Below are 19,787 nucleotides of genomic sequence, written 5' to 3'. Positions count from 1 at the left end.
GTTGTAGCCAATAAAGTCTGCTTTGTGTGATTTGTTCTGGCGACTGTGTGCTGTCACCAAAATGTCTGCTTGGCGAGATTTGCGCCGGTATAATGGAAAAGTACCTTATCGATTTGTATTATTTTTAGGATATTATTATATTCGATACATTTATGGTTATTATCGGTAGCCAGTGACCTGTGTCAATCAGAAGCTAGCTTTGTTCTACTTGTTGGCGAACTTGACTTCATGACACCAATAACAGATAATTGCTGAACATTCTTATATAGTTTATATTTTCATTTAAAGTATACTAATATAAAATTTGAGAATTTAAAATTCGTGATAAAAAAAGATAACAATTAATTATTATTACTAATTGGTATTAAAACACTTTAGAATTAGAGTTTAATAAATTTAAAAGCCTAAATATAAATGCTGTTTGGACGAATAAGCATATTTATGTTTAACAGTAGTACTGACGGTGAAATGTAATATTTCTTCAATTTTCGTATCTGTTTCTAGCACACTTTACTTCTACACTTAAATACAGGTTTAACAAGATTTAAGGCTATTTAATTTTTTCTACTGGTTTCTGTCTGTTTCATTTTTTAAATATTTTCAAAAATATTGTTTCCATGACAACGCACGTTTTAATTTATAACAAAGATTTTCCAGTATGAAACTGTGTCCGAATCTCATTTTGCAGGAAAGAGGTGAATATTTATGAACAACCCTTTGAAAATTTGCAAATTGCTGAATAAAAATTGCTGATATAAAAATTCTAGAAGATTTTTAAAATAATAGGTAATCATCTATTACGAAAAGGATGGTTTGAGATTAGTTTAGGAGCGCTTGGCCAGTGTATCTAAATTTGGGGTAAAATAATTTAATTAAACATTTATGAAAAATGTTTATTAAAATAAAATGCAATTTAATATAAATAAAAATATATACGTTGTAGGCTAATTGAAAAATTCGTGTATGCAAATGCCAACGGCAATTTTTAAATTAGCCAAATTAATACGAAAAAAAATTTTTTTTTTTTAAATCTGCCTGACATGTTATAGGCTATCTAGGAAATCTGCTTATTGTTATTGTGGATCATTGATATTGTGGACTCGGTGTTATTGTGTATACTATTTCTCATAGACGGAGTTCTTCACAGTGTGGTATTAATTAGTTAAAATACGATCCAACCATTTAAATCATGTTTTCCTGTTATTAAATATTTTCTTTTCTAGAAATGTGGTTGCTATAATTTGAGTTATTTAACTCAGAATGAAGATTCACACATCTAGCATGGATTAAACAAACGAAAAGAACAACTGAGCCCCCAGATTATCGGAAGTTAGAGCAATTAACTTAAAAACGTTTTGACTAATTAGAAAATACTGAGGATTTTTCCAATCAGTTTGGCTCCTAGCAAGATAATGATGACGTTTTGAGGATTTTGAAATTAGTCAACTATTTATCAATCCTACAATTTATGATAAGCAAAGAATTTTTGTTGAAAAAAAATGTTTAAATACTTAATTTGCTATTTTAAAGTTTATGCATGAAAGTATTAACAAAGCATTTGTGCAATCTTGAAAACTCTAAAATAATCCATTTTGTTCAAAAGTTATTTTAAGTTATTAATTTTTGGAAAATTTACTTAATTATAATTACAACTAAATTTAAGACTTTTTAATCAGCGTTTCGTGCTCTCATATTTCTTTTTAATAATATATACTAGTAATTTATTATAAATGTACATATCCTATTATTTGGATTTCGTGAAAATTCCCGAATATTTTTTATAATGCTACCCTTACTAATACTAGCTACTAATTGGTTAAATAATTACTCCACATATTGAGTAAAAATACTAGTAAAAATTTCTGTAATATTGAAATAATATTTTTAAAATTAAAGTCACAAAAATCTGATAATTTGTTAAAATAGAATTTTGTAAAATAGCTGATTTAACGTTTAGAATAGAGCCCCATTATAGAAACTATTTTTAAACAAAGTGCCTATTATTATCGTGTCAGGTGCTTTAAATACGATATGTTAAAGTTGTGAGCTTTAAAAAAAGCGTATTTCCGTAAAGATTGTTGAAATATATTAAACTTTTATGTTATCAATGTTGTAAAAATAAATAAAACAATAGTCGATAGCAACTAAAACTTTATCAGCTTTTTTTTCACAATCATCAATATCATGATCTCAGTCGTTTTACCGATTACGCAGACGATCTGGTTTAACATAAAGAATTTATCTGCGCAATGCAAACGATTTATGCAAATTTACTTGTGATGGAACTCGGCAATATCTCTTTGGAACATTACGAAAGTCAAAAATAAGAAAGTGTAACTTCCAAATTAGAAATCCTTGAAAGGAATATCAAAGTCGTGATTTCTTTGTGTCGTCCTCCATTAGATTTCACTTTCATCAAGCAAAGACTCGCGGTGAGAGGAACTCAAGCGTGGCGAAAAGAATTGTGGCTTGCTTTTGCTGTTTTAAGATAAAAAATGGCGATAAGAAGAAATGGACCTTCACTATCATTTTCACTGACATATTGTTTCATTGTTAAGAAATTTTACAACCCATTTTGTTAAATTTCGCCAAATGATGATAATGAGGATGTGTAAATTCTTAAATGGCTTTGAATAGGCATTATATAGCACTAAACGGAATTCTATGCGTATGGAATAATGAATTTATACAGCGATAGATAGGCGGCCTATTTCTTCAGTCACTTCAGTTTAAATAAGTCTAAAGCTATTATGATAACCGGCGAAACAATTCCATCGAATTATCCAACATCACTATAAAACGATTTCAACGAATAAGCTTTCAACGAAACTATTCAACAGTACTTATTATGTATCTTCTGTATTTGTGATTAAACAGTATAACTTGGCAAATAGCTAGAAGTGACAACAACTAACACTTTTTATCCCTTCTGAAGTTAAATTATGTCAATTAAAAATACTTTTTTTGGGATAAAAAAACCCTTTTAGGGCTTGGACTCCTGATAAAATTTTCATAAACTCTTTTACTACTTTTAATCAAACTCTTGATCCTGTCACTTAGTACATGTAAAACAGGTAAAACTTATAAGGTATAAGAAATTAACCATTAACCGTCTTTAAACAGCCGACCCAATTTTCTGGTTTTACGGCTACTAATGTTCAACTCCGTAGCCTTGTAATTTTGAACCCAATCCAGAAAACAAGAAAACTCCTGGATCAAGTATTGAGTGAAAATTGTCTTCGTGGAGGGCATTTTGATGGAACTAACCCGCAATTGCGTTACAAAAAAAAGAAAAACCACGAAACCTCCCACGGTTAGCCAGACGGCCCGGGGACTCTAACCCATGATCCGCTAGGATATTTTCTATCAGCACTGTGGTCGGTGCAAGCCGGATGCGAAATTCGATGATCAAGTCGGATGCGCAAGCCTTACTCTAATTGTCAAATAACTTCAACTTAAGATTTTGATTTTATTTCTTAGTTTTTGTTTCAGTCATCTAGCAATTTCAGTCAGTTTGGTATTATACCAGGTGTTGGACGTCTTTACCTGAAGTGTGAACGAAATGCAAATAAAGTTACAGAGAGAGATTAACGAATACGAATTAACGAATACAGAGACGTGAACGAATACAAATGATACAGATAGAGATTCGTATAAGTCTAGTCGTAAAGAATAATATTCAAAGCATCATTAATGTTTGCGAAGCGAGCACCATCCATTGTAATTAGTGATAAAAAAGGTTTTAGTGACTTTTTAGTTTGAACACACAGTTAGATCTTGATGCTGCAAAATTTGGCCTTCATCCAACGTCACTCTCTTGTGGTCTTGAGCTCTAAGTAATCCTATGAGTCTGGGGATCCGATGGACTCTGGTTCTAAGTAATCCTTTCTAACTCTGATTCGGATGAAATCGGGCTGTAAGTAATCATATGTATCTCTAGTTCGGGTTATTTTTCGGGCTCGGTTGGCCAGAAACTCCGAAAGCAAGTCCAAACTTATCTCTAATACGCATAGTATAATAATTATATTCATAATTTATAAAATATCCACAATTTAAATCGTTCGTAATTTTAATAATGATACTTACATAAAAGGATGAATATTATAGAAAAATTCATATCCATTTTCTTCCTCCTGCCTGAAATTGAAAATGGAATTATATGTATATTACAATCATATTAAATAGTAACTAGCAAGCTAGAAATCAGAAATTTTTTTAGAATAAATATATGTTATGCAGTCAAAACATGTTGAAATCAGTGGATTTAACAAAATATAAGAAAGAAGAAGTGGTTAAATGTGGTTTTTATTTTTACATTATAAGGCTTTAGTAAAACATAAATTAGGTCATCTTACACGTTTTCTGAATATTAAAGAAATATTTAAGCCGATAAAACCCCATGAAAATTGTCTTCAAATAATAGCTATTTATAATGAACAATAACGTAAAATGTTAAACGATTTTGGAAAAAAGCAATATTAAGATTGAATTTTGTTTTCAGATTAATCGATTTATAAAATATAATAAACGGGTAGTAGTGAATTGTGATCTTTAGTTTTATGTTATAAGTATTTAGTAAAATATAAATTAATTCGGGTGTATCTTTCTAATATTAAAGTTTAATGAAACAGAACTTAGTCTAGTGTGGTCATTATTTTTAAAAAATATGAAATTCATTCAATGTGGCTTTTATCTTTACAGTATAAGAATTTATGAAATAAAAATTACTTTGGTGTGAACTTAATTTTGGCATTATCAGGATTTAATGAAATAGAAATAGTCAAGTATGGATCGTATTATCATGACATCAATTCCTTAGTCTTTCGTTGCGCACAGATTCCCAACTTATGGCAATCAAAACAAACAGTGGTCATAGGATTTCTCGGTGTTAGCCAAAATTACTGTTAAGCAAAATAAATTATTTTTCCAGAAACTAGACATATTGAAAACTATGTGGAAAAACTATTATAGAGATGCTAGAGAGAAACTACATGTATTGTTGGATAAATATTAAGCTTTGATTACACTGGTTAACATGGATATTGTACATGGGATATTGGAATTTCAACACAGAACTTTCTTTATCTCGCAGCTATACGGAGATGCAGACATGCTTCGGTTTGTGGGTAAATATATACTAGTGGTAGCAAAATTATTTTAAAGTTTATAAGACCCGCGGGAACCCTGAGAAAATTCATTCTCGTAAAGAGTGAAAGTTGACAAGAATGGGATTCATTAACATTCGGATAGTGCCTTTTTTTTTTCTTTCGACATGAATTTGTTTGGCCGAACAAGGAACAAAAAAAATAAGATATGAAATTGCTGACTGTTTTTTCAATTACTAGATAATGATTCCCCTAAACAGTGACAAAGAGTTAATGCTCGATTTTAGTTTTTATTTATTTAACGAGAGCGTTGAAAATTATACCTTAATGTTTTTTTCATTTTTTTTTTTTTGGCGAGGAAAGTTATTATTTTTATTTTATGCCTTGATTTTTGTTTCCTAATTTATTTAGTTTATTTCACTTTTTATTTAAATGCAAATAAATTTTTAAATGTTGGAAATGTTTAAATTTTTATACTTTTTAACGTTTTTAAATCATTGGATTTACACCAAACTTCAAAATTAAATTCAAACTTTTTTTACTTTAATTTAATTTCAATTGTATAATGCTACAAGAGGACATAACAATACGACTGTGAATAGACTACTTCTGCAGCAAGGCATCTTTTTTTCCAAACTGCAAAAAACGGTTATAGCTTCACTTACGTAGTGTAAAAACTTAATGTTTCATCGCCCATTTAATTGATAAAGATCATTTGGATTGTCTCACTCATGTATCAACTTCCATACTGTCGGAAACTGCTTTCAAATAGGCATAAAATGAGCTGTTTTATCGTATTAATTATTTGCCGACCAAATTGGCGAACATTCGTATGTTTGTCGCCAAGCATTTAATTGCGATAAATTAGCTATTGCTAAGCCCGATTTTTGTCAATAATAATTAAAATATATGTATCAAATTAAATTACGATAAATTAAATAATATAAGCATCAATTTAAAGACACTAGAACAACTAGTACCCCCAATAAAAAAGCGCTCCCTAGCGGTGTATGAGGAAATTTCCGTCTACAAGCTGCAGTGCGATTCTCCAATCCTTATAATATGCCCAGCTTACTCCCTGCATTTATTATCTCTTTAACCCTCAAAGTGTACCGAATCATCCTGTATCATATGTTTTAACCACTTGGGGACGGGTGATTCAGAGAAGCATTCGTACAGAATCAGAATGTAAATAAATAAAAAACGGTAGCTTAAAATGTAGGCGTTGCTAATTTGACAGACTTACTTTGCTTTGAATTTAATTATTGTTAGTTTAATCATATATATAATCAATGTTAATTCAAAGTATAACTAAATAGTTTTATTTTGAACAAAGTAATGGTGAATTAAATAAATCAAACAATTATAACTCCGCCCACAAATAAACTGCTAAAGAATTACTTTGATTACCAGTTTTATCTTATTACCCTGATTGATACACTTTTATGCTGGCACGTATTTGTGACCGTCGGCCCGAAAGGGTTAAGTGTTAATAATTAACAGTGTTCACGGATAATTTACTTCTATTGTTATAAAAGTAGAATTTAAATGTTTTTCCTACCAGTACGTTGCAATTTCCCAAAAGTAGATACCCCTGAATTAGTACTTTGCAATCCTGATTAGCACGAATACTTATATGATAAATTAAAATTATATGCGTGCAAGATTCAAGCACTTGGGTGTGTGTGTAGTAGTTTAAAGTGGAAGCAATTTCAAATAAATTGGTTACCACTTTTATTAGTTTAATGATTATGTCAATCTTTCATAAATAAGTATTGAAGGCCTAGAATGTCAGCATAATATTCTTGAGCAAAAAAAAGAAGCATTTTGAAATTACTAGAGATAAACCGACTGATTTGATAATATATAAATACTAGTCTCAGTAACAGGAAATAATTACATCAACAACTAGTTGAACTTTTATGACACCAATGAATTCTAGTTTAAAATCGATAAAAATGATTTCGTTATTGATAGAAATATTAGATAAGAAAGTGACATAAAATCTAAATATAGTTTGTTTTTAATCATGTAAACAAGTTATAAATGTGACAAATCTATTTACGAATTGAGGCTTAGATTTTAGGATAATGCATATAGTTTGGAGAAAAACTGAAACTTAATTCCCGAAACGTTAATAACCATGAATTATGAAATAATATTAATAATTATGAAAGAAAACCGAACGAGAATAATTTTAAGAAAATAAATATATATTAATATTGTTATTTCGTAGGTATAGTACACCATATTTATTTATAATTTTGATTAAACAAACTTATGTAATTCACCTTGATATGAAAATGTATGTTACTTATAACTCAAAAATGTTTAAACAGTAATTTGTTACATAATAGAAATTAGTTACTAATTTCGTTATTCATGAAATTATTTTACATAAACAAGTGTAATTTTCGTGGTGGTAATATTAAAAACGCAAACAGTTGGAAATTTCATTACAGCATTTAATTTAAAAACTTTCTTTCATAAACTGTTTGATATTTTCTAAATATCAAACAGTTTATGCCCATGAATACAAATTCTTTTTTAAAAGTAATCTATATTATAGAGAAATTTATCATATATATTTGAGAATTGAATCTGTAGTGGTTTACAAGTAAATGAGACAAACCTATTTTATTCAAAAATTTAAAAAAGATTTTGATATACATTTGCTACCACTATCTTATTTTTACTAGATTTTGTATTAATCGCTTCTTTCGTATACTTGCTTAACTTCATAGTCCCTTCATCATTCATACAACCTACAAATATCCGCCCGAAAATAACCCATGATCCATATATCACAGAAGATATTTTATGTTAGCACTGTGATCGGTGCTAGCCGGGAGCACAATTCGTATTGAAGAGCGCTCTATCTCTTAAGTCACCAAGGCTTCGATTTATTATAAGCCGGAATCAAGATATTTTGTTTTTAAATTTTGAAAGTTTTTTTTAAGATTTTGAAAAATACTTCGACCAATTTATTAAAGACCAATGCAATCATGAGATTAAATTAAAAGGATGCTTTCTTATGTTAGCTGCCACTTCCACTAGGAAAAAAAATCAGCTACCTGTTCTAAAATTCTAAGGAATTATTTGTCAGTTATTAATAGTAACATTTTGCGCTTTCACATAGCATTCCTCGCAGTCATGTACGTAGGTTCAGCATGAACTTTGTAGAGAACCGATTGTTCTGTGTTAGTTACGCTGCACGGAACCTACGTATGAAAACGCGCGAGATGCTCTGAAAATTCATTCTGATTTATTTATGCATGTCTGTAAAACGTACTTTTCGCAGATAATTGCTAATAATGGAGTAATTAGTTCGAAATTTTTTAGTTTCTCGCTACAATAACAGATTTTTTTTCACCACGGCAATTGTAGAATAATAAGGATGCATGTTTTAAAATTTTTGTTAAAAAAAATATTCGAATGATGATAGGCATTAATTATTCTAGAACTTGTTAGATTGTTAGATTAATTAAATTAGTTAAGTTAATTAGTTTAAATTAGTTAAATTAGTTAGATTAGTTAAATTGTTAGATTGGTAAAATTCAATAATTTCGTGAATTACTGAGCTTTTAACAAAGTTTAATGTCAATTATATTTCTGTTAAAAATAATTATGTCCGTTTGTTCAAAGATTTTATTGCATGTAATTAGTTATGAACAAGTGACTGGAAAACAGTATTACTGAGCTCAATACTGGCAACATTTCTTGCAACTTAGCCAAACAGTAATTCTTTAACTTTCAAATTTTTGTTAAATCTTTACGTTCTTCTGATAAATATGGATCCCAACGATCACGAATCAACCTGCTGATTTTTTCTTTTGTTTTGCTTCATTTGACAAATATGTTTTTACTTATTATGTAAGTTTTTTAGTTGAAAATAACGCATTTTTTAGATTAATCAACGAAATATTTAAATAACGTATGATTGAAATTACTGTTTCTTAATTATATATCATTAAAATAGTTGTCCCTTAATTACGTATGATTGAAACAATTGTCCCTTAATTGCGTATAATTTAAACAGATTTGCATATGATTGAATCAGTTATCCCTTAATTTCATATGACTGAAATAATTCTCCTATAATTAATTATAATTGAAATAGTTGTCCCCTCATTATGTTGATCCTTTAACTGCATATGATAGAAACAGTTATCCCTTAATTCCGTTAACTGAAATTTTTGCCCCTTAACTGTGTATAATGGAAATAGTTAATGGTTGATCAAAATTAAAATAATGATTTGTAGAACATTAGTGGTGCAAACTACCACTACAAATCTTAAATAACAAATCACTAGTATATAAAGCATGTTAACCAAAGCCATCTTGGCGTACCTTTTGATTGATAAAAGTTGGCATAGTCGATAGCAAATAATTAGATCAAAAGTTGTTCAATGTTTGCATTTTCTTACATTTGATATTTTCTCTAGTTATTTTGAGGATAAAGAAAACGTTGATTTATCAAATTCTACCTTCAGAGCATTAGAAAATATTTTACAGATTTGTCTTATAGAGTTTTTACAGACTTATGGAGAAAAGTTGAAGAAAACAATCTTGTAATCACGATTTAAGTAAAAAGAAATCGAGAAAGTAAGGTACAGATTTTTTTTTTTTAAACGAACAATGGGAAACTTATTTTTAAAAGCAATTGAAAAATTTCGAAGGATTAATAAGAACGTTTCATTCTCCGTAAACACTTCTATACACTTCCGGTTTAGCCGGAAATTCACAACCTTACAGTTTTACAAATACAAAAAAATCTTACTTTCTTTCATACTTATATTATGAAGATATTACCTTCTGTTAACTACCACTTTGGGGAAAAAATGACCACAATGTGATGTCAGATCTGAATATTTTTTTTAATTTTTTTAATTAGTTAATAATTTTTGGATAATCGAATATCTTGTATTTGCAGCAAGTTTTAGTAATGAAATATTTGTGATACCAATTTTAAATTGTATGTGGTGTTAAATGGTGCAAGGCTCAAAAATCGGCATACTGATCCAATTAGTAATAATTGAATTATCATTTTTTACTTAGTTCGGAAATAATAAGTTCTAATTTGTTAAAATGTTAGCAGTTATAAAAGGTGTGTATTTTTTCTGTAAATTTTGTGTTCAGTTGTAAATAGAGTGACATGATTTGGTGTTCTAAATTGTGTCAAAACCATACGAAGTTATATAAAATGTTAAAATTTTCTTCTACCACTATACATTATGACAATTTGTACCTTTATTAAATTGTCTTGTAGGTAATATGTTTTATATACTAGTCATTTGGTATTTAATATTTGTAGTGGTAGTTAAGCCACAACCTCAAAATTGGAAACTCATTTCTTGTATTAAGATCATTTTCGAGCAAAACATACAATACACATCAATCATAAAGGTTAATGTTTCACTTTATGTTAAATAAAATAAAAAATTTCTAAGGAAATAAAAAATTTAGTAAAATTATAATTAAGTATAAGCATGGCAGTTTAAATGAAAAAAAAATACAGATGATTTTACTCCTAATAGTTGTTAACAAATACACGGTGATTTAAAAAGAATTGACATTCTCAGAGCTGTTGGCAGATCAAATAAATCAAGAACTGCAATACTACGTCAATTTGGATTAGCTATGATTATTCTTACAAATAAAAATATTGTACTTACTCCTAAAGAGAATATTACCAGGAATATTGTCCATAATTCCAAAGATAGATCTCTAAGTAAAGAACTAATATAAAATGCAAAGCTTTTCAATTGCCACCAGCCTTATTAGAGAAGCTTTTCACAACCTTGACTGACATTGTAATTATTCTTAACCACTTATAAGAACAGCTGTTATGCTGTATTTACTATTTTGCATTGTTATCTATACAATACCATTCGTTAAACAAGTTTATTGAGTAGTTATATTCAAATTTAGGAAGAGATTAAACACCTGGTAAGCTTTTGACAAATCCAATAATTCATTGTCAGGTGGATTGAAATCCATTATTGCGTAGAAAGGTCAAATCATTGCCACTTAAGTTAATCTTGAAATACAATTATTGTTTTCTTTTATAGCCTTTATAAACGAAATATTGAAAGAATACTCAACATAAGGCATTTATAATTGAATATGAATGAAGAAAATTGCGGAACAGTTATGTCGTCATTGCATTTTGAGTCAATAGTCGTTTCTTTCGCACAATATTTTAAAAGTATTAAATTATCTAGTTTTGAGTTATTACATAAAATTTTCTTTTAAAAAAATATTTGGTAGATAACTTAATATAATATCCACTTAATTTCAGCATTAATATTTTAGCAGATATTATATAATAAGACTTTTGATATCTTTGCAACATAAGAAATCAAGCCTTAGTTTGTAAAACCTAAAGAATGTTTTTTTTTCTTATAGAAATTACAGTCACGTGAACTTAATACATCAATAACTTGTATTTAAATGTATCTTTTTTTTTTTTTTTTTAGTAAAAACGAGTGACTTCTTTATTCTAATAATATAGTTATTAAGTCACCAGTTTTTATATTTCTGAAAAAAGTATAAGTATTTTTAAAAAAAAATCGGAAGATATAAATTATTTTGTCTTTCTTTCCTAAAAGTTTAAATGAAATGCATCATAAAAATGCATGATATTTATGCTGAAATTAGGTCTACCGGTAAATAAGGTCCGCGAACGATGNATTATTAAGTCACCAGTTTTTATATTTCTGAAAAAAGTATAAGTATTTTTAAAAATAATCGGAAGATTTAAAATTATTTTGTCTTTCTTTCCTAAAAGTTTAAATGAAATGCATCATAAAAATGCATGATATTTATGCTGAAATTAGGTCTACCGGTAAATAAGGTCCGCGAACGATGCAAAAGGTGCTTTTATAAAAAAAAGTGGTAAAGTATTTACCCTTTAATGCATATATAAGATGTTCCGCTTAGTTCTGTCGGATTTATATGCACGCATAATCCTTTGCTCCTTATACAGACATGCCAACTACTCCGGACGAGCCCTAATTATATAAAAACCGGTAAACAGCTACAAACTAAAATTTGCAAATAATTGTCTAATTTTGTTTATTTTTAAGACGGTATAGCACTTCTGAAGTAGCACTAAGTGTCGAATTATATAAGCTTTCGAATTATTTAAAAATAGTCGTGGTTAAAAACCTAATAAATTGAACTTTTTAAACTAAGAATCATACATTAATAAACTACCACTCGAAAACATTTATTTGTTGTCCGGAGCAAGTTGGCATCTCTGCTTATATGATGTGCTCCTTTAACCCTTTCGCGCCGACTGTCACAAATACGTGTCAGCAGAAAGCCGTATCAATCAGGGTAAAAAGATAAAACTGGTAATCAAAGTAAATCTTTAGCAGTTTATTTGTGGGCGGAGTTATAATTGTTTGATTTATTTAATTCACCATTACTTTGTTCAAAATAAAACTATTTAGTTATACTTTGAATTGACATTGATTATATCTATGATTAAATTAACAATAGTTAAAGTAAAAGCAAAGTAAGTCTGTCAAATTAGCAACGACTACATTTAAGTTACCGTTTTTTATTTAATTACATCCTGATTCTGATTTTGTACGAATGCTTCTCTGAATCACCCGTCCCCAAGGAGTTAAACTAGAACATCACCCTTGAATTAAAAGATAAATACTCTACCACTTTCTTTTTGCATTACTGTAATTTATTTACTTGGGTAGAAAGCATTCATGCGAATTTTAGAAGAAGATTTTTTTTTCTAAACATTTAAAAATGTTACTTGTTATTAGTAGTAAGCTTCGGAGTTTGAAAAATTACTTATCAACCCAGGTGATTAAATTCATCAAAAACGTAAGGCATAAGAGGCCTGATAGCGTGTTTCGACGTTTTAAGAGCTTGCTTGAGTTTAAAAACATTTGATTATTTCCTTAGTTTTTACTGCCCATTATAGATGTGTTGCATTAAAACTTCTAGGTTCTAAACTCTGATAGACGGAGGCCAAGAAAAAATTCTAATTTGGTAGAAGAAATTTGAGAACAAATAGTTTTTATTAATTCCAATCGACAAACATATGTTTTTAAAGTAAGAGAAAATGTGTTTAAAAGTTTCGTCTCACATCAATTTTTTTAAAACTGTGGATAATTTTCATGCAATTTCTTAAATCTTCATTTATGGAATTAATATTTTTTTTAAAAAAACTGATAATTTACTGTTTTTGAACTGACTTGACTTTTTATTTTTGAGATATGTGTGAAGTTTTTAAAAAAATAGAAGATTTCAAACTCAGATATAAGTATTTTATGATTATAAAGGGCTTCCCAAAATTTAGGCAAGATTTCAATAAATGGAAAAATTTATTAATTTAGTTGACAACAAAAAATAGTAAAGCTAGTAAAAATGCAGAGCTATACGAAATCACAATGCGTTTTCATTGGTGAACAATATTTCAAAAATAATGAAAGTTTGGCTGTTACAGCTCGCGAATTTCGTACAAAATATAGTCGGTGAAGATAGTTAATGAAAAATTTAAAGAGACTGCATCAAACGTGAACGCTCAATATACTAGCTGTTAAATATACGTCTGTTCGAACATGTCTATTAAGCAATATGTGATTTCAACAAGACGAGTCCCGCAGTGGATGGCTCTTCAAGACACGGTGCCCTATAGATCACCTAAGTCAAGCATCACTAACTGAGGTCTGTGTGCGGGTGGGCGATCATTTTTATTAGCCTGCAAAGGGACTGAGGTTGTGCGGTATTGATTCTCGTTACACTGTTCTACCGACTTCGCGTGCAGGTCGTCTGATTCTGATTACCGAAGCGGAGGATCAAAATTGTGATGGCATGGCTTCGGATCATCCTCAGGGATGTTTCTAAGAACGTCGTCAATAGCAGCCAAGCAGCTGTATTGCGGCGTAGACCACCAACAACTACATCAACAAGACGGAGCGTTACAGCCCGTGAATTAATCCAATTACTGCATGAAATATTTCATAACAGTGTATTTTCTCATTTCGGTAAATAATTGACCTCTAGAACATGTGATTTAAAACCATTGCTTTTCTTTCTAAGGAGTTATTTAGAGTTAATGAGCTGACGCCCACCCGAGCAATGAAGGTAGTCAGCGCTGCATCAATGAAATTTAACCGCATTTATGTTGTTGTTGTCATAGGCCATTAAGGCAATCGGTGCGATTGTTGTTGTTTTCCAGTGGCGCCATCTATGGAAAAGAATTCGACTTCTGCCACACCTATACGTCGCACCCGTTTATAGGACTTCATTCATTCATCCGCAGATCATAATTTTGACCTGAACTAGAGAACGATTAATCACTAATTCAGTACCCCCCAAGGTATTGATTTGTTATGGGAGCATGGAGGACTTTGTGATGAGACAGATTTGGCATGCGCCAGTCACCATTTATTACACGGGGAATCTACGGCCTGCTGGATTTGAGCCATCGATTTCACGGACATGGGACTAGCATCCTGCCAACCAGGCTATCCCGGCCCCAACCGCATTTATGCAAAATAGTTAAGGAAAATTTCGATAAAAGAGTTCGTATGTGCCAGCAAAGCTGTAGAGTTTATTTCCTCAACAAGCTATTCCACACATAACCCTATTCTATGTTTTTCGAGTTTCAATAAAAAAAATCCATAATTGGAAGAAAAAAATAGTTTTTACATAATTCAAATACTGCGTAAACTTTGGGATAGCATTGTTTTTACTGTAGCTGATATAAATATGCAGGTTCTCTTATAAAGGGTCAGAAATGGAATAATTTTTATATCACTTTGAATACCTTTAAATAAAAATATTTGATGTAACACTTCGTCAAGGTTGCTACAACTTTTCACGATAGTGAGTTTTAATGTACCGATTTTATGATTCAACCAATTTTTCAGAAAGGAGAATCTTTTGGAAAATGAATTCAACATCATTCATTTCCTTTAATTTGTCAATTTATTAACTTCAATTGTCAAGAAAAATTGCCACAAAACATTTAAAAATTTCTGAAAAATGTTAAGAAATGGACCATATCTTAGCTTTGAGAAGCAAAACACGTGTGTCGTAATATTATAAGCAGTAGGGCAACACTTTTCGGAAAAAATTCTTCCTATTTGGTTTTTTAACATAGTCTTCTGTGCTTTGTAAATATGACTACACCACTACATATAAATGATTCAAAAGCTTATATCAAATGCCACTTCATTCTAATACTCTAGCGGTGAGGCATTTTAAATGTTGGCAAAAAATGACAAAATTTATGAATGCATTAGTTTTTGATTTTCTACCACTTTTTAAAATATTTTTAAAAACTGTTGTAGTTGGCAGCTCTGTGTTGTACTTACATTTTTAAGTGAATTTACGCAGCGATGTGTTTAAAACTATAGCGTACCTGCCAACTTTTAATCCCTTCCATTATCATTTTTCCCAGTGGTATTAAAATGGAATTAAAACTTCAATTTTAAGCAAACAAATACGTTGTATTTGAGAAAACTTAGGTTGACAACCATGATAGTAATCAATATTAATATATGTGCTTAATTTTTGTAAGAATAGGGGTGATCAAAATCATTTAAAAATTAAGTTTATAAAATAAAAAAATGGTATATAATTACTACCACTTTAAATATGAAAATAAAATCTTCTGGAAAATCCGGAAGAGTGGGCAAGCATGCTTGCCACCACAATGTAGCAAAATTTCAAAATGTTTTTAAACACAATGTATATATGTCACGATGTATGGGATGCTATAGTGTTAATAATAGAATAGTAGTGATAATAATAGAAAATATTACCACTTGTTTGATTTTATTGCTTTCAAATTCTTAAATCTCAAATTAGTACTGAATATTTAAATGGATATTATGAAATATATTTTAACAATACAAACAAAAAAAATCATCGTATTTACCATCTATACAAACAGGAATCAGATGTTAATGGTGAACGATCCGTGCATTCTGATTGGGTTGAAAAACCACGCGGTATGATCAATTTTTCTCACTTAATAATACTTTTTGGTTCTCCTCAACACAAAGTTAATGAAAGTTACAAAAGTATTGCTTTTTTTTTATCCATCATTTTAATGTATTTATCATCATTATTTATAAAGCTCAGCAAATTTATTAAGTAGCAAACATACCATTTTGCTATTTCATTTTTTATTTCGCAATGATTTAGATTTACAGAGAAATAGAGTGATGAATTAGCGAAAATTTGTTTATTTACTCTCTCTCGCTCTGTATGTATATATATTATATTACATTATATTACATTATATTACATTACATTACATTACATTATATTATATTAAATTACATTACTACATTACATTACATTACGTTACGTTACGTTACGTTACGTTACATTACGTTACGTTACGTTACATTACATTACATTATATCATAAAATAAAAAAGAAAAGAGTTTTATACATCGTTCATGACCTTCTTTGTGTCAAACNTATTATATTGCAAATTAAAAGCATTAATAAGATTTCGCTAAATTGGAAAATAAATCTAAGACCAAACTTCGGTTTCTGAATTCCGAAGCAATAGTATATTAAATAAAGAATATTTCAGAAAAATGTTCCAAATTTACAGCATCAAAGAACAGTAAAATTTCACTAAATTGAGAATGGAAATCATAAAAATTAAAACTTACTTTCTAAATTATAAATCAGCATTACATTAACTCTTTGACACAGATGGGATACAAGTGTCAGTTTTTTATATGTATTTTTTTCTGAAGCTCTAATTACAAGCTAATATATATTTTGGTCTTTTTTAAATTATAAAAAGCAGTATAATATTCACTAAAGAAATCTGTTACTTGATGGGAAATATATTCTTACTGAAATATAAAATTAAAAAAAGTAGTTTGTAAAAAAAAGTTTTTATTTACATTCAAAAATTTATCAATAATTGATTTTGTTAATTAAAAAAAATTAAATGATGAATAACTGTTTCTCTTAGACTGCAAATTTGAAAAATTATTAATAGCTACAAATTAATTATATTAAATAACTGCAAAATTTTAAAATTTATTGTTTGGAAATGAGCCATGTTTGACAGATTTTACTTTTAACGCAGGAAAAAACACCGATGTTTTATGCTGTATTTATAACCATAAATTTCTAAATGCTAAATATAAACATTTTTCACTTATTTTCTCTACCTAAATTAACGTAAAATAATAAAAAAAATTAATGAAAAATATATTTAATAAAAATTCTGCTGTTTCAAACTTTAAAGCTCAAATATCAATAAAATATCTCTGTAATAAAAAATAATAATTTTAAAAAAAAATTAAAATAAATTTCTAAAATCTAGAGCAACATTACGTTAAGCAAAGCAAATTTGTTAACAGTTTTCTAAATTTACAGTCTGAATACAAGATATCACAATTAGAAAATAATAATTCAAAAAACAAAACTTACCTTCAAATACAGAAATAATATTTATCTCCAATAATCCCACCAGATGTGAAGAAGAAAAAAAACCACTAAATTTCTAAAAAAATGTGTTATTTGTACGATGTATGCCTATCATCAACAGGTCATCACAATTCAAAACCGTCCGCAAATTTAAAATAGGTATGTTGAATGCTCACTGAAAAATGCACTTTCCATCGGCCATAACGGGGTTAAATATCCATTGAATTACGTGACGTCTCTCCCACCCACACAACAGAACAAAGCGAATCCCCTCTCTTCGATTGCAAAAGTAGGTCCTCTTCCTCTGTCTTCGAATAAGAAAACAACGATTCTTAGGTGACGAGAATGCTCACACATAATCTATTTCTGGTTTCAATGTTACTTACTTTCAGCAAGGACTGACTATCTGTCATAAAATGAAGGAGTTAGAACTGTGTACCCTTTTGTTGTGTCATCAATATAAGAACAATATGAATTTTCTAAAATTGTAATACATATTATGTTGACTAGCAACTACTCTTTAACATGTTGTATGCCACGTTAATTTTACATAGCGTGCCCATCTGACCAAACGTTAAAATTATATATATAAACTAAATTTGCAAATTTTGCTAGTTTTTTAAAAGATTTAGCATGACATTTCGTGTAAAAGTGGTGAATTCTATAAGCCTGCGAATTGTTTAGAAATAGTGGTGGATAGAAATCTACTAAAATGAATTTATTAAAACTAAGAATCACAATTAATAAGCTACCACTTGAAAATATTTATTCGCTGTCCGGATCAAGTTGGCATATCTGTGTATATAAATAAAACTATTTTTGTGTGTTCTACATTGCATTAATTTCTTCAAACCATTTTAGTAACGATAATAATATAAAAATATTAAAAATTTACTCGAATTATGTGTTTCTAATAACTTTGGCTTCACCGGTGACCCCCGTGGCGCTACGAACGAACTCAGTACCGGTCACCCCCATGGCATTCAATGTGTTAAAAAAATATTTGATCATTATTCTGTGCATATTTTGCTGTAACTTTCACCAGTAAAAATATAATATGATTCCCCATTTTCAAATGGAAAATTAATTACTTATTATAATGGTTGCTACTATACTTACTATAATTACTACTATACTTTTAAAAAAATATTTGATCATCATTCTGTGCATATTTCCTGCAGCTTTCAGCAATAAAAAGACAGTATGAATCGCCATTTATTAAATAGAAGATTAATTGCTTGTTATGTTGGCTTGACACCTTATGACACCTTAAAAAAATAAGTCCAGTGTTTAATCATAATGCTGTACATATTTTCTGCAACTTTTACTATTGAAAATTCAATATGAATCGACTTTTTAAATAGGAAATTAATTAATTATTAAATTGATTAGAAACTGCACTTTAAAAAACATATTGGATCATCATTCTGTGCATATTTGCTGCAATTTTCATCAATTAAAATATAGTATAATCTCCATTTTTTAAATAGCACATTAATTTGCCTGTTATGCTGACTTATTACTATACTTTAAAAACTCTTTGCAACTTTTACCAATAAAAATACAATAAGATTGTATTTTTAGATGGAAATTTTATTACTTATTATGTTGGCTTAGATTATTACGATCTCTAACAAAAAGAAAAGAAGAAAAAAAATCAATCCAAGTGTCAACCACATTATCGGTACATTAAACCAGTGGTTCTTAACCTTTTTAAGCCGCGACCCAAATTTGAGAAATATGTTCATGTCGCGACCCAAAAAAAAGTCAAAATTAGGCTGAGTAAGCCACAATGACTTCTTCTAGGAGGTGTTGGTATTACTTATTATTTGGTGTATTACTAACTTTTTTGGTTAGACTCAGCGCGACCCAAGAAATATGCTTCGCGACCCAATTTTGGGTCGCGACCCATAGGTTAAGAACCGCTGCATTAAACCATCAAATCGAGTAAGTTTGCTTCAATCTTCATTAGTATAAATATGAGAATCGATTTGCTTTATCAAAATAAATTCCAATAATGAGATCAGATTACTACCACTATTTACCTATTTCATATAATTATCTGCGACGTTAAGCGCAAACTGAGTGATTTGTAAGATCAATTGTTTTTGGGTTTTTTTTCTTCTTTTTTTTTTTTGAAAAATGAATTGTTAAATAAGTCGATTAGTTACTACGTTCCGCTCACTGTTTACTAAACTGTAATCTGTTCGCAAACACATTTTTTTTTACGATAAATAAATTTTT

General features: G+C 29.2%; 1 protein-coding gene across 2 annotated transcripts in view; it reads right to left on the bottom strand.

Moving 5' to 3' along the window:
- Nucleotides 1–19,195, bottom strand: part of LOC107437515 (U-scoloptoxin(01)-Cw1a-like) — a 29,106-nt gene extending 9,911 nt beyond the window's left edge. The window contains exons 1-2 of one of the 2 annotated variants that reach the window (XM_071184150.1): nucleotides 17,547–19,195; nucleotides 4,087–4,137 (exon numbers count right to left, since the gene is read on the bottom strand). In XM_071184150.1, the coding sequence (XP_071040251.1) occupies nucleotides 4,087–4,123 (37 nt within the window). In that variant the 5' untranslated portion in view covers nucleotides 4,124–4,137; nucleotides 17,547–19,195. Of the gene's footprint in view, nucleotides 1–4,086; nucleotides 4,138–10,780; nucleotides 10,937–17,546 lie in introns of those variants that run through there. The other variant, XM_016049587.3, reaches the window with a different exon arrangement.
- Nucleotides 19,196–19,787: the final 592 nt, after the last annotated feature.

The sequence above is a fragment of the Parasteatoda tepidariorum genome, chromosome 8 (genome assembly GCF_043381705.1).
Source record: "Parasteatoda tepidariorum isolate YZ-2023 chromosome 8, CAS_Ptep_4.0, whole genome shotgun sequence".
Taxonomy (NCBI): domain Eukaryota; kingdom Metazoa; phylum Arthropoda; class Arachnida; order Araneae; family Theridiidae; genus Parasteatoda; species Parasteatoda tepidariorum.
This window is presented reverse-complemented; position numbering and strand designations above follow the sequence as displayed.